Below are 24,085 nucleotides of genomic sequence, written 5' to 3' on the forward strand. Positions count from 1 at the left end.
TGCGCTAGCGACGCCAAATGGTAATCGCTGGTACTGATACAACCCACAAGGAGTGTTGATAACGAGAAATTCCTTGGAAGGAGCGTCCAACGGCAACTGATGGTACGCCTCCGATAAGTCAAGTTTGGAAAAGAACTGGCCCCCAGCGAGCTTGGTAAACAACTCCTCAGGACGAGGAAGAGGATAAGTGTCAATGACGCTCTGAGCGTTGACAGTGGCTTTAAAGTCACCACACAATCGCAGACTCCCGTTTGGTTTAGAAACCACCACGATCGGCGATGCCCATTCGCTGGAGGTAACCGGAAGGAGAATCCCTGAAGTTGTTAACCTGTCTAGCTCAGCCTTGACAGGTGCACGCAACGCCACTGGAACAGGGCGTGCCCGGAAAAACTTAGGGCGAGCCGTAGGTTTAAGAGTAATGTGGGCTGCAAAATCCTTGGCACAACCCAGACCAGCAGAGAACACGGACGAAAATTCACAACACAATCCATCAAGCTGTTGATACGGAATGTCCTCAGATATGAGGTGCACATCATCATCAATGGAGAACCCAAACAACTGGAAAGCATCATAACCGAACAGGTTTTCAGTGCCCGCATGATCCACCACATAAAACGTGAGGGGCCGAACAACAGACTTGTAGGCAGTGGAAGCATCAAACTGGCCCATGATAGGAATTTTCTGCTGATTATAAGTCCTCAGATTGCGCGTAACTGGAGACAAAGGAGGGGAGCCCAACGCCAAATACGTGCGAGAATTAATGAGAGTTACTGCAGAGCCAGTGTCCACTTGCATGCGGATGTCTTTATTCAGAACACGAACAGTAACAAACAACTTATTTGTTTGAGAAAGCACACAGTGAACATCCATGTCCGACGCCTCGTCCTCGTCGACAGGAACTTTATGGGACTGACACACAGAAGCAATGTGGCCTTTTTTCCTACATGAATTACACGTGGCCCAACGTTTTGGACACGCTGCCCTGTCGTGCTGTACGAAACAACGGGGGCAAGAAGGAAGCGCGGAACGAACCGGCTTCTGTGGTTGCTGGTTTCGCTGCGAGCGTTGCGGCCCAACGCGACGTTGTTTACGCGAGTGAACCGCCGCCACATCTTCGTTCTCCTGTGCAACAGGCAAATTGTCCTTGTCGAGAGTTGACTGTACAGCGCCTACATCACACCACGAGTCTATTTGCGCGCCAGCAGCGTGAGACACTTCAAAGGATTGAGCGATGCTTAGAACTTCCGACAACGACGGGTTTGGCAGTTGTAGGGCACGTTGCCGAACTTCTTTATCAGGAGCAAGCCGCAGAATAGCATCCCTAACCATTGAATCCGCATAAGACTCGTGATGAGTGTCCGTGACAAACTGACATTTCCTACTCAGGCCATGTAGTTCCGCCGCCCAAGCCCGGTAAGATTGATGGGGCTGTTTACGACACCGGTAGAACGCCACGCGGGCGGCAACGACGTGGGTGTTTGTTCGATAATAGGCAGACAATAAGTCACACATTTCTTGGAAGGACAGGGAGGCTGGTTCCCGCAGAGGGGCTAACTGAGATAGCAGCTGATAGACCCGAGGGGAAATCCAAGATAGAAATAACGACTTACACATAGGAGCGTCGACAACGCCGAAAGCCAAGAAGTGTTGCCGCAAACGCTTCTCATAATTCTCCCAGTCTTCAGCGGCCTCGTCGTAAGGAGGGAATGGAGGCGGAGAAGAGGAAGACAGACGATGAGTAAGCGACGTCGACAACGCCTGAATCGCTGCCGTCAGCTGTGTTTGTTGTTCAATGAGCGCTTGCATAAGCTGTTCCATGTCTGCCCCGTCACGAACACGCAAATCCACAACGCGGTGAAAATATCCCGACCTCGTCGCCAAAAAGTGTTATAACCTTTAATCACAATAATTGCGTGGATTTTCACACTCTCTCTTAGAAACAATAGCTGATCACATGATTACAACTCAGTCTCTCGTATACGACTGCTGTGCCGTGACATGCGGCCGGTGCCGTTCGTAGCTAGGTGGCGCTCCCGTGCTCATCTGATTTGCGGAGCGCCTCTATCGCCGTTTGTGCGTACTGTCGTGGCGGCACTGTTAAATGTCGTGGCACTATCACAACACTAAGTTTCTAAATTAATTTTAGCCACCTGTCATTAACCATTATTATTAGATGGTCGAGCTTTGGTTTTTTTAGATCAGTTATCATCTTGCTTGATCCCATATTCTCTTATTTCATTACTCTTCTTATGCTCTTTCCTTGAAATGCAGTGTGTTTACACACGTATGTAGCAGTACTGTCAACAATGATTTTCTTCATATTTTTTGTTATATTGCTATTCCAGAAAAGTGCTCTTTTTTGTTACAATTAACTGTTGCAGTATTTCTTCTGCTATTGGATGCAGTAGTACTCTCAAGTACATAACTCCGATGCATCCTTTGATTTACGTCAATTCATGTTTGGATCTACTAAATTTTTGTTGCAAATCATTATATTTTACTCTCTGAATGTTAAGGTATATCCTGAGACTCCCAGAACAGCGCACAATTTTAATGTGTTAGGAAACACAAAATCAAATAGGGATAATGCAGGAGTAGGTTTAATAATGAATAAAAAATAAGAGTGCAGGTAAGCTACTACAAACAGCATAGTGAACGCATTATTGTAGCCAAGGTAGACATGAAACCCACACCTACTACAGTAGTACAAGTTTCTATGCCAACTAACTCTGCAGATGATGAAGAAATTGATGGAATGTATGATGAGATAAAAGAAAGTATTCAGGTAGTGAAGGGAGATGAAAATATAATAGTCATGGGTGACTGGAATTCACCAGAGTAGGAAAAGGGAGAGAAGGAAACATAGTAGGTGAATATGGGTTGGGGGTAAGAAATGAAAGAGGAAGCCATCTGGTAGAATTTTGTACAGAGCATAATTTAATCATAGCTAAGACTTGGTTCAAGAATCATAAAAGAAAACTGTATACATGGAAGAATCCTGGAGATACTAGAAGGTGTCAGATAGATTACATAATGGTAAGACAGAGATTTAGGAACCAGGTTTTAAATTGTAAGACATTTCCAGGGGCAGATGTGGACTCTGACCACAATCTATTGGTTACGAACTGTAGATTAAAACTGAAGACACTGCAGAAAGGTGGAAATTTAAGGAGATGGGACCTGGATAAACTGACTAAACCAGAGGTTGTACAGAGTTTCAGGGAGAGCATAAGGGAACAATTGACAGAAATGGGGGAAAGAAATACAGTAGAAGAAGAATGGGTAGCTTTGAGGGATGAAGTAGTGAAGGCAGCAGAGGATCAAGTAGGTAAAAAGATGAGGGCTAGTAGAAATCCTTGGGTAACAGAAGAAATATTGAATTTAATTGATGAAAGGAGAAAATATAAAAATGCAGGCAAAAAGGAATACAAACGTCTCAACAATGAGATCAACAGGAAGTGCAAAAGGGCTAAAGCAGGGATGGCTAGAGGACAAATGTAAGGAAGTAGAGGCTTATCTCACTAGGGGTAAGATAGATACTGCCTACAGGAAAATAAAGAGACCTTTGGAGAAAAGAGAACCACTTGTATGAATATCAAGATTTCAGATGGAAAACCAGTTCTAAGCAAAGAAGGGAAAGCAGAAAAGTGGATGGAGTATATAGAGGGTCTATACAAGGGCGATGTACTTGAGGACAATATTATGGAAATGGAAGAGGATGTAGATGAAGATAAAATGGGAGATACAATACTGTGTGAAGGGTTTGACAGAGCACTGAAAGACCTATGTTGAAACAAGGACACAGGTGTAGACAACATTCCATTAGAACTACTGATAGCCTTGGGAGAGCCAGCCCTGACAAAACTCTACCATCTGGTGAGCAAGATGTATGAGACAGGCGAAATACCCTCAGACTTCAAGAAGAATATAATAATTCCAATCCCAAAGAAAGCAGGTGTTGACAGATGTGAAAATCACCAAACTATCAGTTTAATAAGTCACAGCTGCAAAATACTAACACGAATTCTTTACAGATGAATGGAAAAACTGGTAGAAGCCGACCTCGGGGAAGATCAGTTTGGATTCCATAGAAATGTTGGAACACGTGAGGCAATATTGACCCTAGGACTTATCTTAGAAGAAAGATTAAGGAAAGGCAAACCTACGTTTATAACATTTGTAGACTTAGAGAAAGCTTTTGACAGTGTTGACTGGAATACTCTTTCAAATTCTGAAGGTGGCAGGGGTAAAATACAGGGAGCGAAAGGCTATTTACAATTTGTACAGAAACCAGATGGCAGTTATAAGAGTCGAGGAACATGAAAGGGAAGCAGTGGTTGGGAAGGGAGTGAGACTCTCCCCGATGTTATTCAATCTGTATATTGAGCAAGCAGTAAAGGAAACAAAAGAAAAGTTCGGAGTAGGTATTAAAATCCTTGGAGAAGAAATAAAAACTTTGAGGTTCACCGATGACATTATAATTCTGTCAGAGACAGCAAAGGACTTGGAAGAGCAGTTGAATGGGCTGGACAGTGTCTTGAAAGGAGGGTATAAGATGAACATCAACAAAAGCAAAACGAGGATAATGGAATGTAGTCGAATTAAGTCGGGTGATGCTGAGGGAATTAGATTAGGAAATGAGACACGTAAAGTAGTAAAGGAGTTTTGCTATTTGGGGAGCAAAATAACTGATGATGGTCGAAGTAGAGAGGATATAAAATGTAGACTGGCAATGGCAAGGAAAGCGTTTCTGAAGAAGAGAAATTTATTAACATCGGGTATAGATTTAAGTGTCAGAAAATCATTTCTGAAAGTATTTGTATGGAGTGTAGCCATGTATGGAAGTGAAACATGGACGATAAATAGTTTGGACAAGAAGAAAATAGAAGCTTTCGAAATGTGGTGCTACAGAAGAATGCTGAAGATTAGATGGGTAGATCACATAACTAATGAGGAAGTATTGAATAGGACTGGGGAGAAGAGAAGTTTGTGGCACAACTTGGCAAGAAGAAGGGACCGGTTGGCAGGATATGTTCTGAGGCATCAAGGGATCACCAATTTAGTATTGGAGGGTAGTGTGGAGCGTAAAAATTGTAGAGGGAGACCAAGAGATGAATACACTAAGCAGATCCAGAAGGATGTAGGTTGCAGTAAGTACTAAGAGATGAAGCAGCTTGTACAGGATTGGGTAGCATGGAAAGGTGCATCAAACCAGTGTCAGGACTGAAGACCATGACAACAACAACAACAACAGGAAGCTTTAAAATTAGTGAACACTCTGCTGCAGAGTGAAAATTGATTCTGGATGTTAATTGTCATTTGCGATTCTTCATATTCCTACATCAGTTGTTGTAATAGCAGTTGCATTTCCCGTATTTCCAACAACTACAACGTAAATGGTAAGTTGGAGATACAATAAATAAATAAATAGTCACAATAAATCATATTCTGTTAAGGTGATGGGTGCAATGAATAAGGTGGTTATTCAAAATACCTGCAAAATGTAGTGACCAAATTAAAATAATGAAAAACCAAAATAACGACAGTAATGAGGGGGAAGGTTGTAAGACAGAGGGAAGGAGTGCTTGACAGTAACACTGGTTGCATAATTTGAGCTCATTGCCTTGCTCTACATTTAAATTTTATCGTTGCTCTGCACGAGGTGTTGGTTGCTGTTGGCCATAAAAAATCTTAAGAATTTTGCAAATAACTTCTGTTTGCTATTATTTCATTTGCATTTTAAATTTTTGATTAATCCTGTTACTGCTTCTGTACTGCCAAATTGAATGTGTTTATTTCTCACTTCCTACAAGTGATTTCTTTCTGTTGCCATTTGAATTAATCCTGAGTTCTGAATGTTAATGTTGTTGCCAATTCCCACCATTTTTGTGCCTATGTTTGTTATTTTTTAGCTCTCACACAAGTGACCAGGAGGCAATACAGACTTTCTGTGATGCCCCAAACCTGCAGAAAGTTTGTATGATGCGTAGTGCCTCATCCCTTCTCTTCCGTGCACTCTACGATAAGTGCCACCGACTCTTAGAACTACGCCTCCATTACACACAGAAGCTCAGCTACTCGGTAAGTGTTACATTCTTTAGATCAAGGTGTTGATGCTTTATACTGAAGGTTATCTTTTGCTGCCAATTTTTACTTTCAAATATACTTAGGTAAGTAAACATGCCAATGGTTACAAAGTTCCAACCATTCCTGGCCTCTACTAGCTTCTTAGCTGATACACAATTTTTATGCCAGAACTTTGTTAGAACCATAACTTTCTGTCTAAAATCTGGTCACCTGTAGAAAGAGGCTGTGGTAGTAACCTGCTGTCTTTCTATGCTTGAGATTAATTAATTTCCCATGGCTCATTACTTTAATTGACTGTGCCTGAATGGTTAGATCCAATAATTGTACAAAGTAATTTTGTCAGATTAATGTAACTCAGTGATTGCTCTGGAAGAGGTCTATGCAAATTTTCAAAATAGAAATGCTCGAGAACAAGAGGCATTACTTTAATTTTGCTCACAGGGTTTAACAGTAATATTGTGATTGTGGATTAATTCTGGAGATGTTTGGTGGATGGGGTGGGGGAGGGGGAGAAGTGTCAGCAGCAACACCCAGTTTATTATAATTTAGACTCTGTGTGCAAAATATTTTCTAAATTCAAGAATCCGGGTAAAAACTGCATATATCCTCAATGCACAAGCTGTTGTTGTTGTTATGGTGGTGGTCTTCAGTCCAAAGACTGGTTTGATTGAGCTCTCCATGCTACTCAAGCCTCTTCATCTTCAAGTTCCACCTACGTCCTTCTGAATCTGCTTACTGCTGTATTCATTTCTTGGCCTCCCTCTGTGATTTTTACCTCCTCTCTCTCTCTCGCTCTCTCTCTCTCTCTCTCTCTCTCTCTCTCTCTCTCTCTCTCTCTCTCTCTCGCTCTCTTTTTCTCTCTCTCCCCCTCTTTTTCTCTCTCCCCCCCCCCCCCCCCCCCACACACACACACGCTTCCCTCAACTAAATTAGTGATCCCGTGTTGTCTCAGAAAATATTGTATCAACTGGCGCCTTCTTTTAGTCAAGTTGTGCCTCAAATTTCTTTTCTCCCCAATTTTGTTCAGACTCTCCTCATTAGTTACTCGATCTACCTGCCTGATCTTCAGCACTCTCCTGCAGCACCACATTTCAATTGTCTATTGTCTTCTTGTATAAACTGTTTACTATTCCTGTTCCACTTCCATACATGGCTACACTCCAGATACCTTCAGAAAAGACTTTATAACATGTAAGTCTGTATTTGATGATATCAGATGTCTTCTCATTGCCAGTCTGCATTTTATATCCTCTCTACTTTGGCCATCATCAGTTTATTTTGCTGTTGGATAGTAAAACTCATCTACTACTTTCAGCGCCTCATAGTGTAATTTCCTCAGCACCATCTATTTTACTTAGACTACATTCTATTATTCTTGTTTTGTTTTGCTTTGGATAATGTTCTTCTTATATCCTCCTTTCAAGACACGGTCCATTCCGTTCAGCTGTTCTGTGAAGTCTTTTGCTGTCTCTAACGGAATTACAATGTCATCAACAAACCTCAGCAATTTTATTTCTTCTTGCTGAACTTTAATTCTTACTCCCCCAAAATGCGCAAGCTTTAATGATAAAAAAAAACCCATAAATCCAACAATTGTAATAGAGATCAGAGCTGTGCACAAAGACTTTACCTTCATACTGCAATATGGATTGCTGTGGCAACAGCGAGATCAACAGTACACAGATTTGGTGCCATAAACAGGGGGTCATCCTTAATAGTTTGCCACAAGACATGTCTTGTCTTCAACGGTATCCATTTAAAAAGAGAGCCCTTCTTCAATCTTGACCCTTCTTTGGCGGTTGACTTCAGAGAATGTGCCGGTATGCTAGCTTCTGGGTTGTCAACCTAGTTGGCTCTGGAGGCACACTCTCCGTTTGGTCCCTTAACTCCAACAACCAACTAGGAATGACAGGAGAATGTTTCCCTGGTCAGTTTGATTTTGCACAAAGCCCAAGACTGACATTATCTCTATCTTCTCCACCAAGATTGAACTTAATGGCTTTGCTCTCACTTTCTGTCGCAAGAAATGACTATTGTTCAAAATTGTTTATAATATGCAACCAAGAGCTTTGTGTCACCAGGTATGCACCGTATACCATTTCTCTGTTATCTCCCTTGCTCACATCATTGACAGTTTTTTAAAAAAATGCAAAGTTAGTCAAAACGAGGGTACAACTTTGGAATGATATAGAAATTTATTGAGATAACTTACTGATTTAGAGATATGTCATTTTGTAGAAAATAACCTCACCATTCAGTTAAAAGTATCAAATGTCATTTTGATTTGACGTGACTACCATTTGTGATGCAACAAACATTGTGCTAGTAATCAATTTCCTCACACACTCATTGCAACATATTGAGCATAACTTGTGCAATGTTAGTGTAGAACTGATTTTTGGTAGGGGAGGAACATACATATGGTCGTCAATGAAACACCAGAGAAAGAAATCCAGTGGTGTCAAGCCAGGCACTATGTGGTCAGTCCTTCATGGCCGATCCACTGACCTATGAAGTGATTATTGGCACCTCAAAACTTCTGGGAGGAAATGAGGTGGTGCACTGTCTTGCTGATAGTAAACTACCCCATCTAAGTCATCTTCATTGATCTGTGGAATTAAAAAGTTGTCCAACATATTCAGATTCACAATACCACTGGCAGTTTGTCCACTTTCTACTTGCTAAGGGCGCAAAACACATTGACTGTGGGGTTGTCATGAACATGTTTCAGGGCTGCATCTGGATTTTCGCTGCCCCATATTCTGCAGTTGTGGGTGTTCACCGTGTCAATGATACGAAATGTTGAGTCATCGCTGAAAATTATTGTGTTCAGGAATGTCTTGTCATTCTCTAACCATTGCAGCAATTCTGCACAGAATTCTTCACAAGCAACCTTATCTGCATCACCAATGCGCTGTGTTATTGTGAATCCGTGTTCACCAGTCTTTTGTGGAATTCCAGTCTCACAAGATGCACATCGCATTGAGTTTTCTGGACTGGCATAACTCTCCCTAACCTGTTTGACATAATCAACAACACACAGATGACCTGATGATTTATCATTTCCAGTATACAACCCACCTCAATAAAGTTCTTGTGGCAGGAATACATTGTAGGCCTGTTTGGAGGTTCTTTAGCATACTTGGTGCCAAATTTATGTTGAACGGTTGTTGCAGAATACATGAAACCAAAACACACAACGAGCGCACTCCACACCAGTGAAAGTAGCCATTTTAAATGTGCGCCATGCTGTCGCTCCTGTTGGTGGAATGGGGTACTGATGCACTACGTGAATCAAACTCTAAGTCGTTTGTTACAAAGTAACAAATCTATCAATTCTGTAAGTTATCTCAATAAATTTCTGTATCATTCCAAAGTGGTAAAGTCCTTTTCGACTCGCCCTGTATATTTATCAATAGCCTCAGTATTACACATTCACCTTTTTGGCAATGAAACAAAATATTCATAGCCCTACAAAGCATGTTGAGAGGCTTTGGATATAAGTGTGTAAATTCTCCAGTAATTATTGACTTCAAGATGGAATACTTAAGAGTATCTATGCATAAATTTTTAACATTTTTTGTTTTAAAATTGTTGTGATAGTGCCATGACATTTAACAGTGCCGCCACGACAGTACGCACAAACGGCGATAGAGGCGCTCCGCAAATCGGCTGAGCGCGGGAGCGCCACCTAGCTACGAACGGCGCCGGCCGCATGTCACGGCACGGCAGTCGAATACGAGAGACTGAGTTGTAATCATGTGATCAGCTATTATTTCTAAGAGAGAGTGTGAATATCCACGCAATTATTGTGATTAAAGGTTATAACACTTTTTGGCGACGAGGTTGGGATATTTTCACTGTGTTGTGGATTTGCGTGTTCGTGATGGGGCAGACATGGAACAGCTTATGCAAGCGCTCATTGAACAACAAACACAGCTGACGGCTACTATTCAGGCTCAACAAACACAGCTGACGGCAGCGATTCAGGTGTTGTCGACGTCGCTTACTCATCGTCTGTCTTCCTCTTCTCCGCCTCCATTCCCTCCTTACAACGAGGCCGCTGAAGACTGGGAGGATTATGAGAAGCGTTTGCGGCAACACTTCTTGGCTTTCGGCGTTGTCGACGCTCCTATGTGTAAGTCGTTGTTTCTATCTTGGATTTCCCCTCGAGTCTATCAGCTGCTATCTCAGTTAGCCCCTCTGCGGGAACCAGCCTCCCTGTCCTTCCAAGAAATGTGTGACTTATTGTCTGCCTATTATCGAAAAAACACCCACGTCGTTGCCGCCCGCGTGGCGTTCTACCGGTGTCGTAAACAGCCCCATCATTCTTACCGGGCTTGGGCGGCGGAACTACATGGCCTGAGTAGGAAATGTCAGTTTGTCACGGACACACATCACGAGTCTTATAGTGACTCAATGGTTAGGGATGCTATTCTACGGCTTGCTCCTGATAAAGAAGTTCGGCAATGTGCTCTCCAACTGCCAAACCCGCCGTTGTCGGAAGTTCTAAGCATCGCTCAATCCTTTGAAGTGTCTCACGCTGCTGGCGCGCAAATCGACGCGTGGTGTGATGTAGGCGCTGTATAGTCAACTCTCGACAGGGCAATTTGCGTGTTTCACAGGAGAACGATGATATGGCGGCGGTTCACTCGCGTCAACAACGTCGCGTTGGGCCGCAATGCTCGCAGCGAAACCAGCAACCACAGAAGCCGGTTCGTTCCGCACTTCCTTCTTGCCCCCCTTGTTTCGTACAGCATGACAGGGTAGCATGTCCAAAACGTTGGGCCACGTGTAATTCATGTAGGAAAAAAGGCCACATTGCTTCTGTGTGTCAGTCCCATAAAGTTCCTGTCGACGAGGACGAGGCGTCGGACATGGATGTTCACTGTGTGCTTTCTCAAACAAATAAGCTGTTTGTTACTGTTCGTGTTCTGAATAAAGACATCCGCATGCAAGTGGACACTAGCTCTGCAGTAACTCTCATTAATTCTCGCACGTATTTGGTGTTGGGCTCCCCTCCTTTGTCTCCAGTTACGCAAAACATGAGGACTTATAATAAACAGAAAATTCCTATCATGGGCCAGTTTGATGCTTCCACTGCCTACAAGTCTGTTGTTCGGGCCCTCATGTTTTATGTGGTGGATCATGCTTTTCAGTTGTTCGGGTTCTCCATTGATGATGATGTGCACCTCACATCTGAGGATATTCCGTATCAACAGCTGGATGGATTGTGTTCTGAATTTTCGTCCGTGTTCTCTGCTGGTCTGGGTCGTGCCAAGGATTTTGAAGCCCACGTTACTCTTAAACCTACGGCTCGCCCTAAGTTCTTCCGGGCACGCCCTATTCCGGTGGCGTTGCGTGCACCTGTCAAGGCTGAGCTAGACAGGTTAACAGCTTCAGGGATTCTCCTTCCGGTCACCTCCAGCGAATGGGCATCGCCGATCGTGGTGGTCTCTAAACCAAACGGGAGTCTGCGATTGTGTGGTGACTTTAAAGCCACCGTCAACGCTAAGAGCCTCATTGACACTTATCCTCTTCCCCGTCCTGAGGAGTTGTTTACCAAGCTCGCTGGGGGCCAGTTCTTTTCCAAACTTGACTTATCAGAGGCGTACCATCAGTTGTCGTTCGACGTTACTTCCAAGGAATGTCTCGTTATCAACACTCCTTGTGGGTTGTATCAGTACCAGCGATTACCATTTGGCGTCGCTAGCGCACTGGCCATTTTTCAGCAGTTTTTGGAACAGCTCATGGCTTCCGTTCACTGCTGCATAAACTATCTTGATGACATTGTTGTCACGGGAGCCTCCACTGAGGAGCACCTTCGTAATTTACGTTCACTGTTTCAGGTTTTGCATTCGGCTGGGTTGAGGTGCAATCTGGACAAGTCACAGTTCTTCCAACCCTCCATTGAGTATCTTGGTTTCCACTTGTCCCGTGAGGGTATACGTCCTCTCCGTCAGCACGTTGTGGCCATTAACGCTCTACCCCGGCCGTCTACGGTCAAAGAACTTCAGGCGTTTTGAGGCAAGATTGCTTATTATCACAAATTCATTCCATCCGCAGCGGCGGTAGCTTATCCTCTGCATCAGCTGTTACGCAAAAACGTCCCCTTGTGTTGGTCCGACGGGTGTGAGCAGGCTTTTGTCTGCCTGAAGGCTCATTTGCAGTCGGCGCCTTGTCTTGCCACATTCCGTCCGGGTCAGCACTTGGTTCTGGCGACTGACGCATCACAGTATGGCCTAGGGGCTGTTCTCGCCCATCGGTATGAGGATGGGTCGGAACGACCCATCGCCTATGCTTCCAAGACCCTCAACGAGGCACAACGGCGTTACTCTCAAATCGAAAAGGAGGCGCTCGCTATCATTTATGCTCTAAAAAAGTTCAGCATTTTTTTGTAAGGTTCTAAGTTTCACCTCATCACCGACCACAAACCGCTGGTCTCTCTGTTCAGCCCATCGGCGTCACTTCCGGATAAGGCGGCTCACCGCCTGCAACGTTGGGCCTTATACTTGTCTCGTTTTCATTATGAGATTCACTATCGCCCCACGGCCCAGCATGCCAACGCTGATGCATTGTCGCGATTGCTGATGGGCCCCGACCCTGTTTTCGATCGTGATGAACTCCTCTGTTTCCACATTGATGAGGAAGAACGTCGTGCGGTCGAGGGCTTTCCACTTACAGGTTCGCAGGTCGCATCGGCTACTGCGCGGGACCCGGTCCTGCGTCGGGTGATCGGTTTTGTTCAACGAGGTTGGCCGGACAGGACCAAGGGCCGGGCATCGGATCCCCTTCGCAACTACCATGCCTTGCGCCTTCGTCTGTCTGTTCGTGATGGTGTTGTTCTTCTGGCCACGGATGGCGCATCTCCACGGGTCGTGGTGCCAGCCTCTCTTCGCAAAGATGTTCTCAAACTGTTGCACGAAGGCCATTGGGGTATTTCTCAGACTAAGTCCCTGGCCCACAGGCACGTTTATTGGCCTGGTATTGATTCGGACATCGCCCATATGGTTGCTGCGTGTGGCCAGTGTGCTCAACAACTGGCGGCACCTCGTACAATGCCCTCTCCGTGGCCTGATCCAGCTCAGCCATGGGAACGGGTGTACGTCGACCTTGCTGGCCCCTTCCTTGGTACTTATTGGCTACTGTTGATTGACGCCTTCTTGAAGTTTCCGTTTGTTGTTAGATGTCCGTCTACCCACCACTGCGGCGACGACACTGGCTTTGTCCAAAATCTTTGCGCTAGAAGGTCTTCCATCCACGGTCGTCACGGACAATGGCCCTCAGTTCCTTTCGCAGGCCTTCCGTGATTTTTGTACTGGACAAGGGATTCATCATGTTACAGCACCTCCCTTCCATCCGCAGTCAAATGGGGAGGTCGAACGCCTTGTCTGCACTTTCAAATGCCAGATGAAAAAATTCCTTAGTGATTTTTCCACAGATGATGCCATGCTGCAATTTCTGAGTTCTTATTGCTTCATGCCTCTGGGTGATCGCAGCCCTGCTGAACTCTTGCATGGCCGCCAACCGCGCACTCTACTGCACCTGCTTCACCCTGTCAGGCCTTGTACTGTGTCGCCTAGTGCGGGAAAATACTCGGTGGGCGCCGACGTGTGGGCACGAGGGTATGGATCTCGCCCTAAATGGATTCCAGGGGTTGTCAAGGCTCTTCGCGGCCGCCAGCTTTGTGAAATCCGTACGGGCGATGGCACGGTTGTTCGCCATTACGACCAGATGCGCCCATGAGTGGTGGCCACGCCGGTGCCACCGCCCCATCCTTCGCCTCCACCAGCCCGAGACGCCAGTCCTGTCGCTGCTGCCGATCTACCGACCGTGTTGATGCAGCCGACGTTGCTGCCGCTTCCGAGTATGCCGGAACTGGACCCAGTCGTGACGCCGCCTTCTCCGGCACCCATCTCGCTGAAGCGCACTCCCAGGTCCATGACACCCATAGATGCTGCTCCGGAGTTTTCACCCATCATCTCATCCAGGAGGCATGTTCCACGCACAAGCTTCCGTCCTGGACATTTTCAACCATACTCTCGTGTCTCTGCGCGGGATCTCCTCGGGGCCTCACAAGAGGCCATGGATGTCTCCGTGCTGTCCATGTCTCCAAGGAAGTGAGGGGTTTTTTTTTTTTCCAAGAGGGGAAAAGTGTTGTGATAGTGCCATGACATTTAACAGTGCCGCCACGACAGTACGCACAAACGGCGATAGAGGCGCTCCGCAAATCGGCTGAGCGCGGGAGCGCCACCTAGCTACGAACAGCGCCGGCCGCATGTCACGGCACAGCAGTCGAATACAAGAGACTGAGTTGTAATCATGTAATCAGCTATTGTTTCTAAGAGAGAGTGTGAATATCCACGCAATTATTGTGATTAAAGGTTATAACAAAAATTGTCTGTCCTCAGAGGAGCAAAGCCCCTCGTCCGTAGTAGCCGTTGCACTTAGGACAGTAGAAAACACAACAGTAGACGGAAAATTGTGCCTCAAATTATGTTCCAAATTCCAAAAAACGAGATTGACAAGGAAATAATACAGCATAATTTCACATTCAGGTTTCTTCCACTAGTTTTTCTACACATGTGACGTCACATTTCAGGTATAGTGTAGGACCAGTTTTGTAAACAATCGCGTAAACATGTTACCCATGATCAACCCAATCTATGATTTATTTCACTTCTTTATGGAGATGATGCTCAACGAAGCTGTATATTGTGGACCACCAGATCAGCTCCTTACAATGTTGGAGGAGTTTCTCACTGCTGAAATTCATTGTTGTTAAATTGTTCTTGGGCATTATGAGGCTGCAATCTAATAAAAAAGATTGTAGATTGAACAGCAAACACCTGCGTGTTTGATTATGCTCAAAGAGGTTATTGTGTTTCAGATTTTGTAAAATTTACAGAGAGACCATGTGGCAACCGGATTTTTGTAGTTTTTTTTTATATTTGTGATACATTAAGTCCAGAACTCTAATACTAATTTCCCAAAGAGTCTGAAACACCTCTCAAAAATTCGCGTGAAAATTGCATTTGAAGTTTTTCTGAGTGTCTTTAATTTCTCAAAAAGGACGACGATTTTTCGATGGACCAAATAGCTTTCTGGTAGAATGCCTGTCTGCAGACAGCAGGGATTCAATTCCCAGCTGATGAGAATATTTAATCAATGGCGCATATTCCATGGAGCATTTTCATGAAGTATAAAGTACATAAAGACGGAAAAAAAACAAGTTGGGACTGTGCAAGACTTATAACTACTACTTCTAGTCAGGTAACACCGCCCCCCCCCCTCCCCCCACTGACTCAGTTCCATTTGAATAAATGGTTTAAATATAAAATTATGAAATATATTCTAATTAACACGTCTGTAGTTTTTATGAAAATTGCAAATGAGTTGAGGGGAAACACATTTGTATAGTGTGCTTCGCTGTGATGGAAGTTACTGTTTTCAGAGTTTAATAATGCTTATCACTCTGGCTCAAGTGAGATCACGTCTTTGGTATTAAAACAATGAATGCAGTTCGTGCGGTCTCTCATTTTATTTAAAGGATCTTTAACGATATTTTAAAAAGATCAGTAATTTAGAATTTATAGTTTGAATGAAAACTGGAACTTAGCATGTAATATGCAACTAGAAGTAAGGAGACATCAGTTTTTCATAAACCACAATTATCCGCCCAACCTTGTATAAAAACAAATCTCCTGCGCCTTATTTTTCCAGTCTCCCACCACCTCCTAAAGTCCCACCATCCAGCAACAAAGAAGCATTCCCCTCGTAACTCAATATCACCCAGGACTGGAGCAACTGAATTACATTCTCCACCAGGGTTTTGACTACCTCTCGCCATGCCCTGAAATGAGAAATGTCCTGGCCACTATCCTTCCCACCCCTCCCACAGTGGTATTATGCCATCCACTGAACCTATACAACATACTTGCCCATCCTTACACAAACCCTGCTCCCAGTCACTTACCTCATGGCTTACACCCCTGTAATAGATCTAGTTGCAAGACTTGTCCCGCACATGATGCCCACCACCACCTACTCCAGTCCGGTCACTAACATCACCTATCCCATCAGGGCTATCTGTGAAAACATTAATGTGGTCTACAAACTAAGCTGCAACCACTGTGCTACATTCTATGTAGGCATGACAACCAACAAGCTGTCTGTCCACATGAATGGCCACTGATAAATGGTGGCCAAGAAACAAGTGGACAACCTTGTTGCTGAACATGGTGCCAGACACGACATCCTTCATTTCAGTGACTGCTTCACAGCCTGGACCATATGGATCATTCTCACCAACACCAGCTTTTCTGAATTTCACAGGTGGGAACTTTCCCTGAAATGCATCCTACATTCCTGTAACCCTCCTGGCCTCAACCATCTTTAGCCACTGTCCTAACTCATCCAGCCCCTTCCCTGTTCTCATTCCAGCACTACACAGCTGTCCACCACCACACCCAGTCTTTTAATTTCTCTTCTTTTCCGCCATTTCCCCCTCCCCCATCTCTCCCCTGCCCTCAGTCTAACCTGCAGTGCTTCACTGTCCGCCACCCCCACCATACTAGTCTCTCTCTCTCTCTCTCTCTCTCTCTCTCTCTCTCTCTCTCTCTCTCTCTGTGTGTGTGTGTGTGTGTGTGTGTGTGTGTGTGTGTGTGTGTGGGTGCGCGCGTGTGCTTATGTATGTCTATTGTTGATGAAGTCAAATGGCTGAAAGCTTTAATTGTGAGTCTTTTTGTTGTGCCTATATGTGACTCAGCATCTCTGCTATATGGTGGGTAGTGACTTTCCTTCTCATAATATTGTCATAAAAATTACAATTAGGTATGAGTTAAATAGCATTGATTTTGTTGTAGCAAACCTTGCAATGCTTTGCAATTGCTAAATATGTATAAGGATTGCTTATATGTCCTAATCTTCTTCCCACTCTTCTCTGTCCATGTCCACCCCCTCCTCTCTTCTCCTCTCTCTTTGTCTATGTCCACTCCCCTTCCTCTCTTCCCCCAGCTCTGTGTTCACCACCAGGTCTTCCGCCCTCCCTTTGTCCAATCCCTTCCAACACTCTCTGTCCATCTCCTTCTCCCCCTCTCTGTCCATCTCCTCTTCCCCCCTCTCTCGGACCTTGAGCCTCATGTACTGTTTTTGCAAACGATACCTCAATCGGGAAAAGAAGTCACTGAAAATGAATGGGTAAATCTGCTAGAATCATTAACATAAGGATTATTGGAGAAATCTCACCAGCTGCTGGATCTGTGAGGATAGTAGCTTCAGTGACAATATTTCTCACAGTTTTAATGTGTGAATGGGTAGGATTACAAAGTTTTGGATGATTCAGATTCCATAGTATTATCATAATTATAAGTTGATAACCCACAAATACAACATTCCTCTTTTGTCTTGAGACTGACTGATGTAGAAAACAAAATAGCACACTCTTATGTATACAATTTTTGTTTAAAATTATGTATAAATACAAAAAATATATGTCAAAGAGACAGTTGTCTAATGGTTTAAATACCCTGATATATAAGTTAAAACTGACTGTGAGGAAGAAAATGAAACCACACATTTTCACAGTACAGCGCTTTCTTTCTCATAGCCTGATTTAATAAAAAAAATACGTATGTGTGTGTTGAAAAGAAATATATAGCCTATGTTCCTCTGAATGTTAGTAGAATATTGTGTAACAACATGAAATAAAATGGTCAAGGACTTTTTTTTGAGAGTTTTGCTAATTTTTCCCCTTTACGTGTTACATGTATATGTAGTTACCTTATATATTTAAAAAATATACAGGGTGGAACGCGATAATTTGCTGATTTAGAAATGAAATAAAAAATAACGAACACTTAGAAATTTACATTTTTATTTTTCTGATATTGGACAATAATAGAAGTTTCTAACCCCATTGTTTAAACACTATATCTAGCAAATGTCTACTTCACAATCCACACACTGCCCCAGTCATTTTTCAAAATTCTCATGCACTCTTTCAAACGTGTCTTCTGGTATTCTTGCAGTTTCAGCCTTAATATTGTTCTGTAGGTCTTCCAGAGTGTTGGTACGGTTGCAATACACCTTTGACTTCAAGTTACCCCCAAAGAAAAAAAGTCTCATGGGGGGCAAAGTCCAATGATCGTGCTGGCCAGTTGAGATCCCCCATCTGAGAGACAAGTCTTCCAGGAAATGTTTGCCTCAAAAAAATTCATGGTAATGCCTGCTGTGTGAGCAGTGACACAGTCTTGTTGAAACCAGGTATCCTGTAATTGCATCACCTAGAAAGCCGGTTGGAAAAACTCTTGCAGCATAATTAAGTAACGATCTGAATTCACAGTTGCAGCTTGATGATTTTCCTGGAAAAGTAAGGTCCAGTGATGCCTACTCGTGATATGGCGCACCACACAGTGACGCGGTCTGAGTGCAGGGGTCTCTGGTGAATTTGCCTGGGGTTCTTGTCGCTCCAGTACCGCATATTCTGTTTAATTACAGACCCACTGAGGGGAAAATGTGCCTCACAGAAAATAACACATTTGAGTCACGGGGTATGGTTGCAAGCATGTCTCCACAAGCTGTTCATGTTGCATAATCCCGTTCTGACAATTGCTGGACCATTCATATTTTATGCGGGTGAAAATTCAGTTTATTATGAAGAATCTCGTGCAGAGAACATCTTGAAATGCGATGAGCAAGTGCTTGTTTCTGAGCTAAGCATTTTGGAGATTGCAGTACTGCTGCTCTAACTCGTTAGACATTTTGTGGTGTTGTAACTCTTCTATCAGGGCATTTTCATAACGATGACACATTCCCTGCTGTTCTGAATGCATTTATCCAATTTAAAATTGATTGCCATCCAGGAACACATCCATGTGGGGCTACTGCAAATCACAAATGAAAAGCACACAGCATTGCAATGATAGAGTTGGAATTCGAGAAACACACTTAAACACAAAATGAGTGCTTCTCATGTGCCCAATGTATTATCCCAACTGAACAACAATTGAGTACAACCTCCCATTGGTCATTTTAAACCATGCCTACTCTCCCCTCTATTCGATCAACAGTGCCACCACAGTGTGAATTATAGAAAAGCAATTTACTGCACTCTACCCTGGATGTACTCTATGTTCATTTGAAAGTTTATACCATGTAAAAAATTAAAGTAAATCACTCGGTAACTTTTCTAGATTTTGGTAAACTTAGTCATATAGCAGTACAGTTTTAAATTACATAGGTATTCCAGCTGAAAGGAGGGGGGAAAAATTACCAAAAGGAGCCACAAACCAGCGATTAAGGATCTTGAGTGCTAGAGATATTTTTTGTTTCTCTCATCTTTATATATTTTACATTTCACAGAAATTCTTGTAGAACATGCTCCTTTATTTAAAAGTTGAATTGGTAGGGACATGAACTCCAGCCATGTGCTTGGCATGCTAGCTAGCATCAAAAAATTGTCCTAATTTCTGGTAACTTGAAGTGAATTGGAAAACTTAAAAAGTCAAATTTTTTGATAATTTTTGACAGTTGCAATGATGTACTTTGGAATGCTGATAATTGTGTACTGGATTTCACATACGGTAGATAAAAAACATTACAAAAATCTGTTTGCCATCTGGTCTCCATTTTAATTGAGAGAAGGGATGGCAATTATCACTGAAACAACCTGGTTTTCTATTTACATCATCCCTTACTTTTTTTAAATTCCTGTTGTCCTCTTTTGTGTAATGAACATGGAAATCGAACAAAGTCTGAAAAATGTTGAGTCCCTTTGTTTCAAGATACATAGAATCAAAATATTGAATTAAATGAGCAAGTAAAAGAAAAATTAGTCCCCCCACGTTATCTGCTTTTCTCACAAAGTGGTAAGTGGTAATACTACAAAAAATCACCAGTGTTCTCCTGCTGATTCTAATTTTTTGAAACATCTGCTCAAAAACAAGTTGTAATTGGGATAAAGCTATTATTTGTACATTACGAATAGTCGGTGATAAAGTGTAAAAACTATGGTTGCAGAACTCTGTTTCTCATGTTTATTTGTCCATCAGGGCTACAGGCAGATAAAAGCATGTTATGAAGACATCAGACAGCAGATTAGGTGCTTTCTATTTTTATTGTAAACTATAAATGAACTGTTAAGTTTTATGCTTTCTCCTTATGTTATTTCACAAGTTGGTTGTGGCTCCTCCTGTTTTTAATCTTTCAAAGTAAATGGAGCATTGTACTTCATTGAAACCACACTTAGTAAAATACTTCGACTAAAGATAGTGCCATTCTGTAGTGCTGACATCTGATGATGACACTGAGAAACCACTGTATAGACCAGACGGAACAAGTGTCACACACCGCATGTACAAGCGAACAATCTAATAGGCCAGGGCTTCGCAACCTTTTCAGCTGACAGACCCCTTCTTCAGTCAAAAATCCATGGCGGACCACTAGTCAGTCAATAGCATTGTACCTTTAAGTTCCAGAGCAAAACACATGGGAACTGAAAGCTTCTTAATGCAAGTGCCATGTTCCCAACGACCCCCCTCCCCCTCCCCCCCCCCCCCCCTCGAAGTATCAATAGTCTTTCATTTAGAGATGAATGAAAACAACTTGAAATTAACGATCCAATTTGAATTCCCACTGCATCCAGACACTTACTAGTGGATTCACTCCCTCTGTTCAACACACTATAGCCCGATTAAAATTACTTGGTAACTGGCATTTCACATGTTGGAGCTGCCTTCCTCCAAGAGCAATCAATGTCACGTCCAAACTGTTCGGTGTTGACAAGCTGCCGCTTGTGGTCTGTTTTTATTGCGTATCTACTGAACGGCAGCTGTCAGTCCATAGCTGGCAGCTAGCAGGTGGTGTTGCAACAGTGTAATGTCAGTTGGTAGCTAGCAACTACTACTTGGACATTATATCGTAGCAGTCAGCCTCGACTGTAAACATATTAGGAAAACAAACAAACAAACAAACTCTTATTACTACATAAGAAGACAAAGCATTTGACTTTTTTTCTCAAAGGAAACAATTCTGGTAGAGGAGGTTTACCTTTTACAAGGTGGCACGTGAAAAGTCCTCATTTGTTTACGCTCGTTGTCAGTTGTCACAATAGTGTCAGAGTAATAGCAAGTAATTGTAATTGTAATTGAAGTATAGGTAGGCTTTATTTTTGACTGAGAGGACGGAATATATTATAAAGAAAATAAATTAGCTTTAGAGATCACTTTAGTTTTCGCAACAAAAATATCAGTGCCAACAGAATTCAATTAATAATTATTTTGTACATTTAGAAGATAGAAAAAAAAATCCTATAGAGTTATAGTTCAGGTGCGTCCACTGAGCATGTACGAAGAAAAATGCTTTCTTCGTTACTATAGATGAGTCTGTAGGAATAATAATGAAATCCTAATGTGATGGTTGAGAGTGCTTCTGCTGACAATTTTGAAAAGTTAAGTTCAGTTCGTGACAGCTGGAGACGCCTGTTTGGTTCCGCATCTAGATAGCTTCAGTACTTAGTTTTGTGGGCAGCATAGATCGAGAATCCACATTCACACATGTATGTTGTGGCAATCGGAAGTAGTACGCGTTTTGCCTTTTCAACAAGGGGGTAGTATTTCTTGTTATCCAAAAGTATGCAAAATTGTGAGTAACCGTCAATGTCAAAACTTGATTTCAAGGTAGGGTCTGCAGCAATTTATATCAACAACTCATATTCATTTGACGATAGAATGTTCGGATTTTTGGATGCAGTGAATGAGTTGACCATCCATTCATATTTTCTGCAGCATCTCATCTTCAGCTGTTGTGAAATAATGCTCCAACAATGACATCAAGCTCCGGAGATGTTCCAGGATTTGTTGAAACAAATTCTTCCCAAGTGCCAATGTTTTGTTTTTCATAAAGTCCTTGAGAAGAGGAAAACACTCGACCTTCGCCTCCCCGACACTCTCTGCCCAAAAAGTGATATTCCTCTTGATAGCAGTGACCTTTGTTTCACTTTGCCCTTGGAGTGAAATATTCATTTAGTTCATGTTGGAGAAAATATCTGACAAATAGGCAAGTATACACTGCCAATTTTTGTTATTAGTAAGGTCTGCTAATTTGGTGTTATGCTCCAAAAGGAAAGCTAAGACTTCCAATCTTAATTCATTCAACCAAGAGAGTGCATTCCCACATGAGTGCCACCTCACTTCTGTGTGGAGAAGCAGGGAACGATGAAGGTTTCCCATATCTTCACACAGTATTGTGAAAACTCTTTACTTCAACGGCCTTGATTTTATGTAGTTAATGATTTGAATGGATTCGTTTCGTAGCTAAAGCGTTTCTGTGGAGAACACAATGACTACTTCTGTAATTCTTGGCATTTTCTTTTATTTCTGTTATCGCTCCAACTGTAGGACCCGTCATAGCTTTTGCACCATCTGTACACACATCTATTCAATTAGACCATGAAACTTTATTAGTCCTTAAAAAATCATCCAATATACAGAACTTCAGCACCAGTTGTGTTGGCAGTTAGTGGTCTGCACAATAAGAGGTCCTATCTGCAGAGAAAATGAATTGTGTTGGATGCGAGAAACAAGAGTGTCTTCCACATCGTTTGACATGTCAACAATGTGTCTCTTGACGGCATTGTTTGATAAGGGCACCGAAGATACAAGCTTTACTGCCTTTTCGTATAGCATGCAAAAAACAATATCATTAAAACACGGCTTTATGAGATTTTCTGCAATGGTATGTGCTTTACCTGTTTTTACCACTCGATAACTAACCAAGAAAGAAGCTTTTAATGAATTTTAATTAATTGTTTTTGCATGAGTTTTCATGCAATGCTGAGAAGCAGCTAGTTCAGCACTCTTCCTTTTGAAAAAATCGATGTCTTTAGCCTGGAAATCCAGGTGAGTTCCTTCAAAATGACGCCACAATTTAGCTGGAAGCATTGAACTTCTCGGAAGGACTCGGCACAAATTACACACTGAGCTTTACCCTCCTTTGTCTCCATAAAGCCCATTTCTAAATAGCTTTCGTTGTACTTACGCTTCTTGGTTATTCCACTTCCACAGGATATTGCAACCAATGGAGTACTTGCAGCATTTTCACATAATAAATCCGGCTGTGGAGCTTCTTGTGATTGTTCTTCCTTTGGTCGTCCTCCCTCCTCATTCATTTCAACTGGAAACTTTCCGTGTTGTGAAGGCGATGCAGCAACTGCACCCTTCTTCAAGGATCCTGACTTCAGCCACTAATCCGTGTTAGAAGTAATAAACTGGTCAAAAATCGACTTATGAAACAGGTAGTGCACTGACAAAGCAAGTTTAACACTTAATGATGCCTTGGGCCGCATACGTGCCAGCGAGCACTGTGATTGATTGACTAAGCTCGCTCCGCACATACGTAAAAGGTTTCAGTGCATCTAGCACCATGAGCCGGCGCACAAACGGCCCCCGTATTGTTGCCAAACAGTTGATCAGAGAAGGCGCATTCTCCAGCACTAAACTGTGTATGCGGTATCACTTACGAACCGCAAAGGCTGCTTGGGAATATGACCTGAAGTAAAAGTACACATGTGATAAATTTGATTTTCACATTTTTATTCAATAATTTTACTCATTATTTTATACGATTTGGTGAAAGGTGGCCGCCGACCCTCTAGAAAGAGCCGGCGGACCACTAAGGGGTCCACGGACCACACGTTGGGAAGCCCTGTAATAGGCCATGCCACATGGTTACAACTACCTTATTGTCTCACCAATGCTACACCAGTTCTCATGTCTTGTGTTTGTTTCTTTCAGTGTTTGTTTTAAAATAGCACTGATCACTTTTCCCATTTTCTGTGGTAATGCAAAATTTCAAAGCAGTGTATATTTTACAAACAAGTTATATCTAAAAACAAACATGATGTGACTTACCCAACGAAAGCGCTGGCAGGTCCACACACACACACACACACACACACACACACACACACACACACACACACACAAAATTCAAGCTTTCG

At 42.9% G+C, this 24,085-nt stretch overlaps 1 protein-coding gene across 1 annotated transcript in view; it reads left to right on the forward strand.

Annotated features, from left to right (window-relative positions):
• The window catches only part of LOC126293297 (uncharacterized), a 104,238-nt gene that overhangs the window by 30,681 nt on the left and 49,472 nt on the right, over positions 1 to 24,085 (forward strand). Inside the window, exon 3 of the mRNA XM_049986428.1 lies at positions 5,913 to 6,081. Within this exon, the coding sequence (XP_049842385.1) occupies positions 5,913 to 6,081 (169 nt within the window). The remainder of the gene's footprint in view (positions 1 to 5,912; positions 6,082 to 24,085) is intronic.

Source organism: Schistocerca gregaria, chromosome 10 (genome assembly GCF_023897955.1).
Source record: "Schistocerca gregaria isolate iqSchGreg1 chromosome 10, iqSchGreg1.2, whole genome shotgun sequence".
Taxonomy (NCBI): Eukaryota; Metazoa; Arthropoda; class Insecta; order Orthoptera; family Acrididae; genus Schistocerca; species Schistocerca gregaria.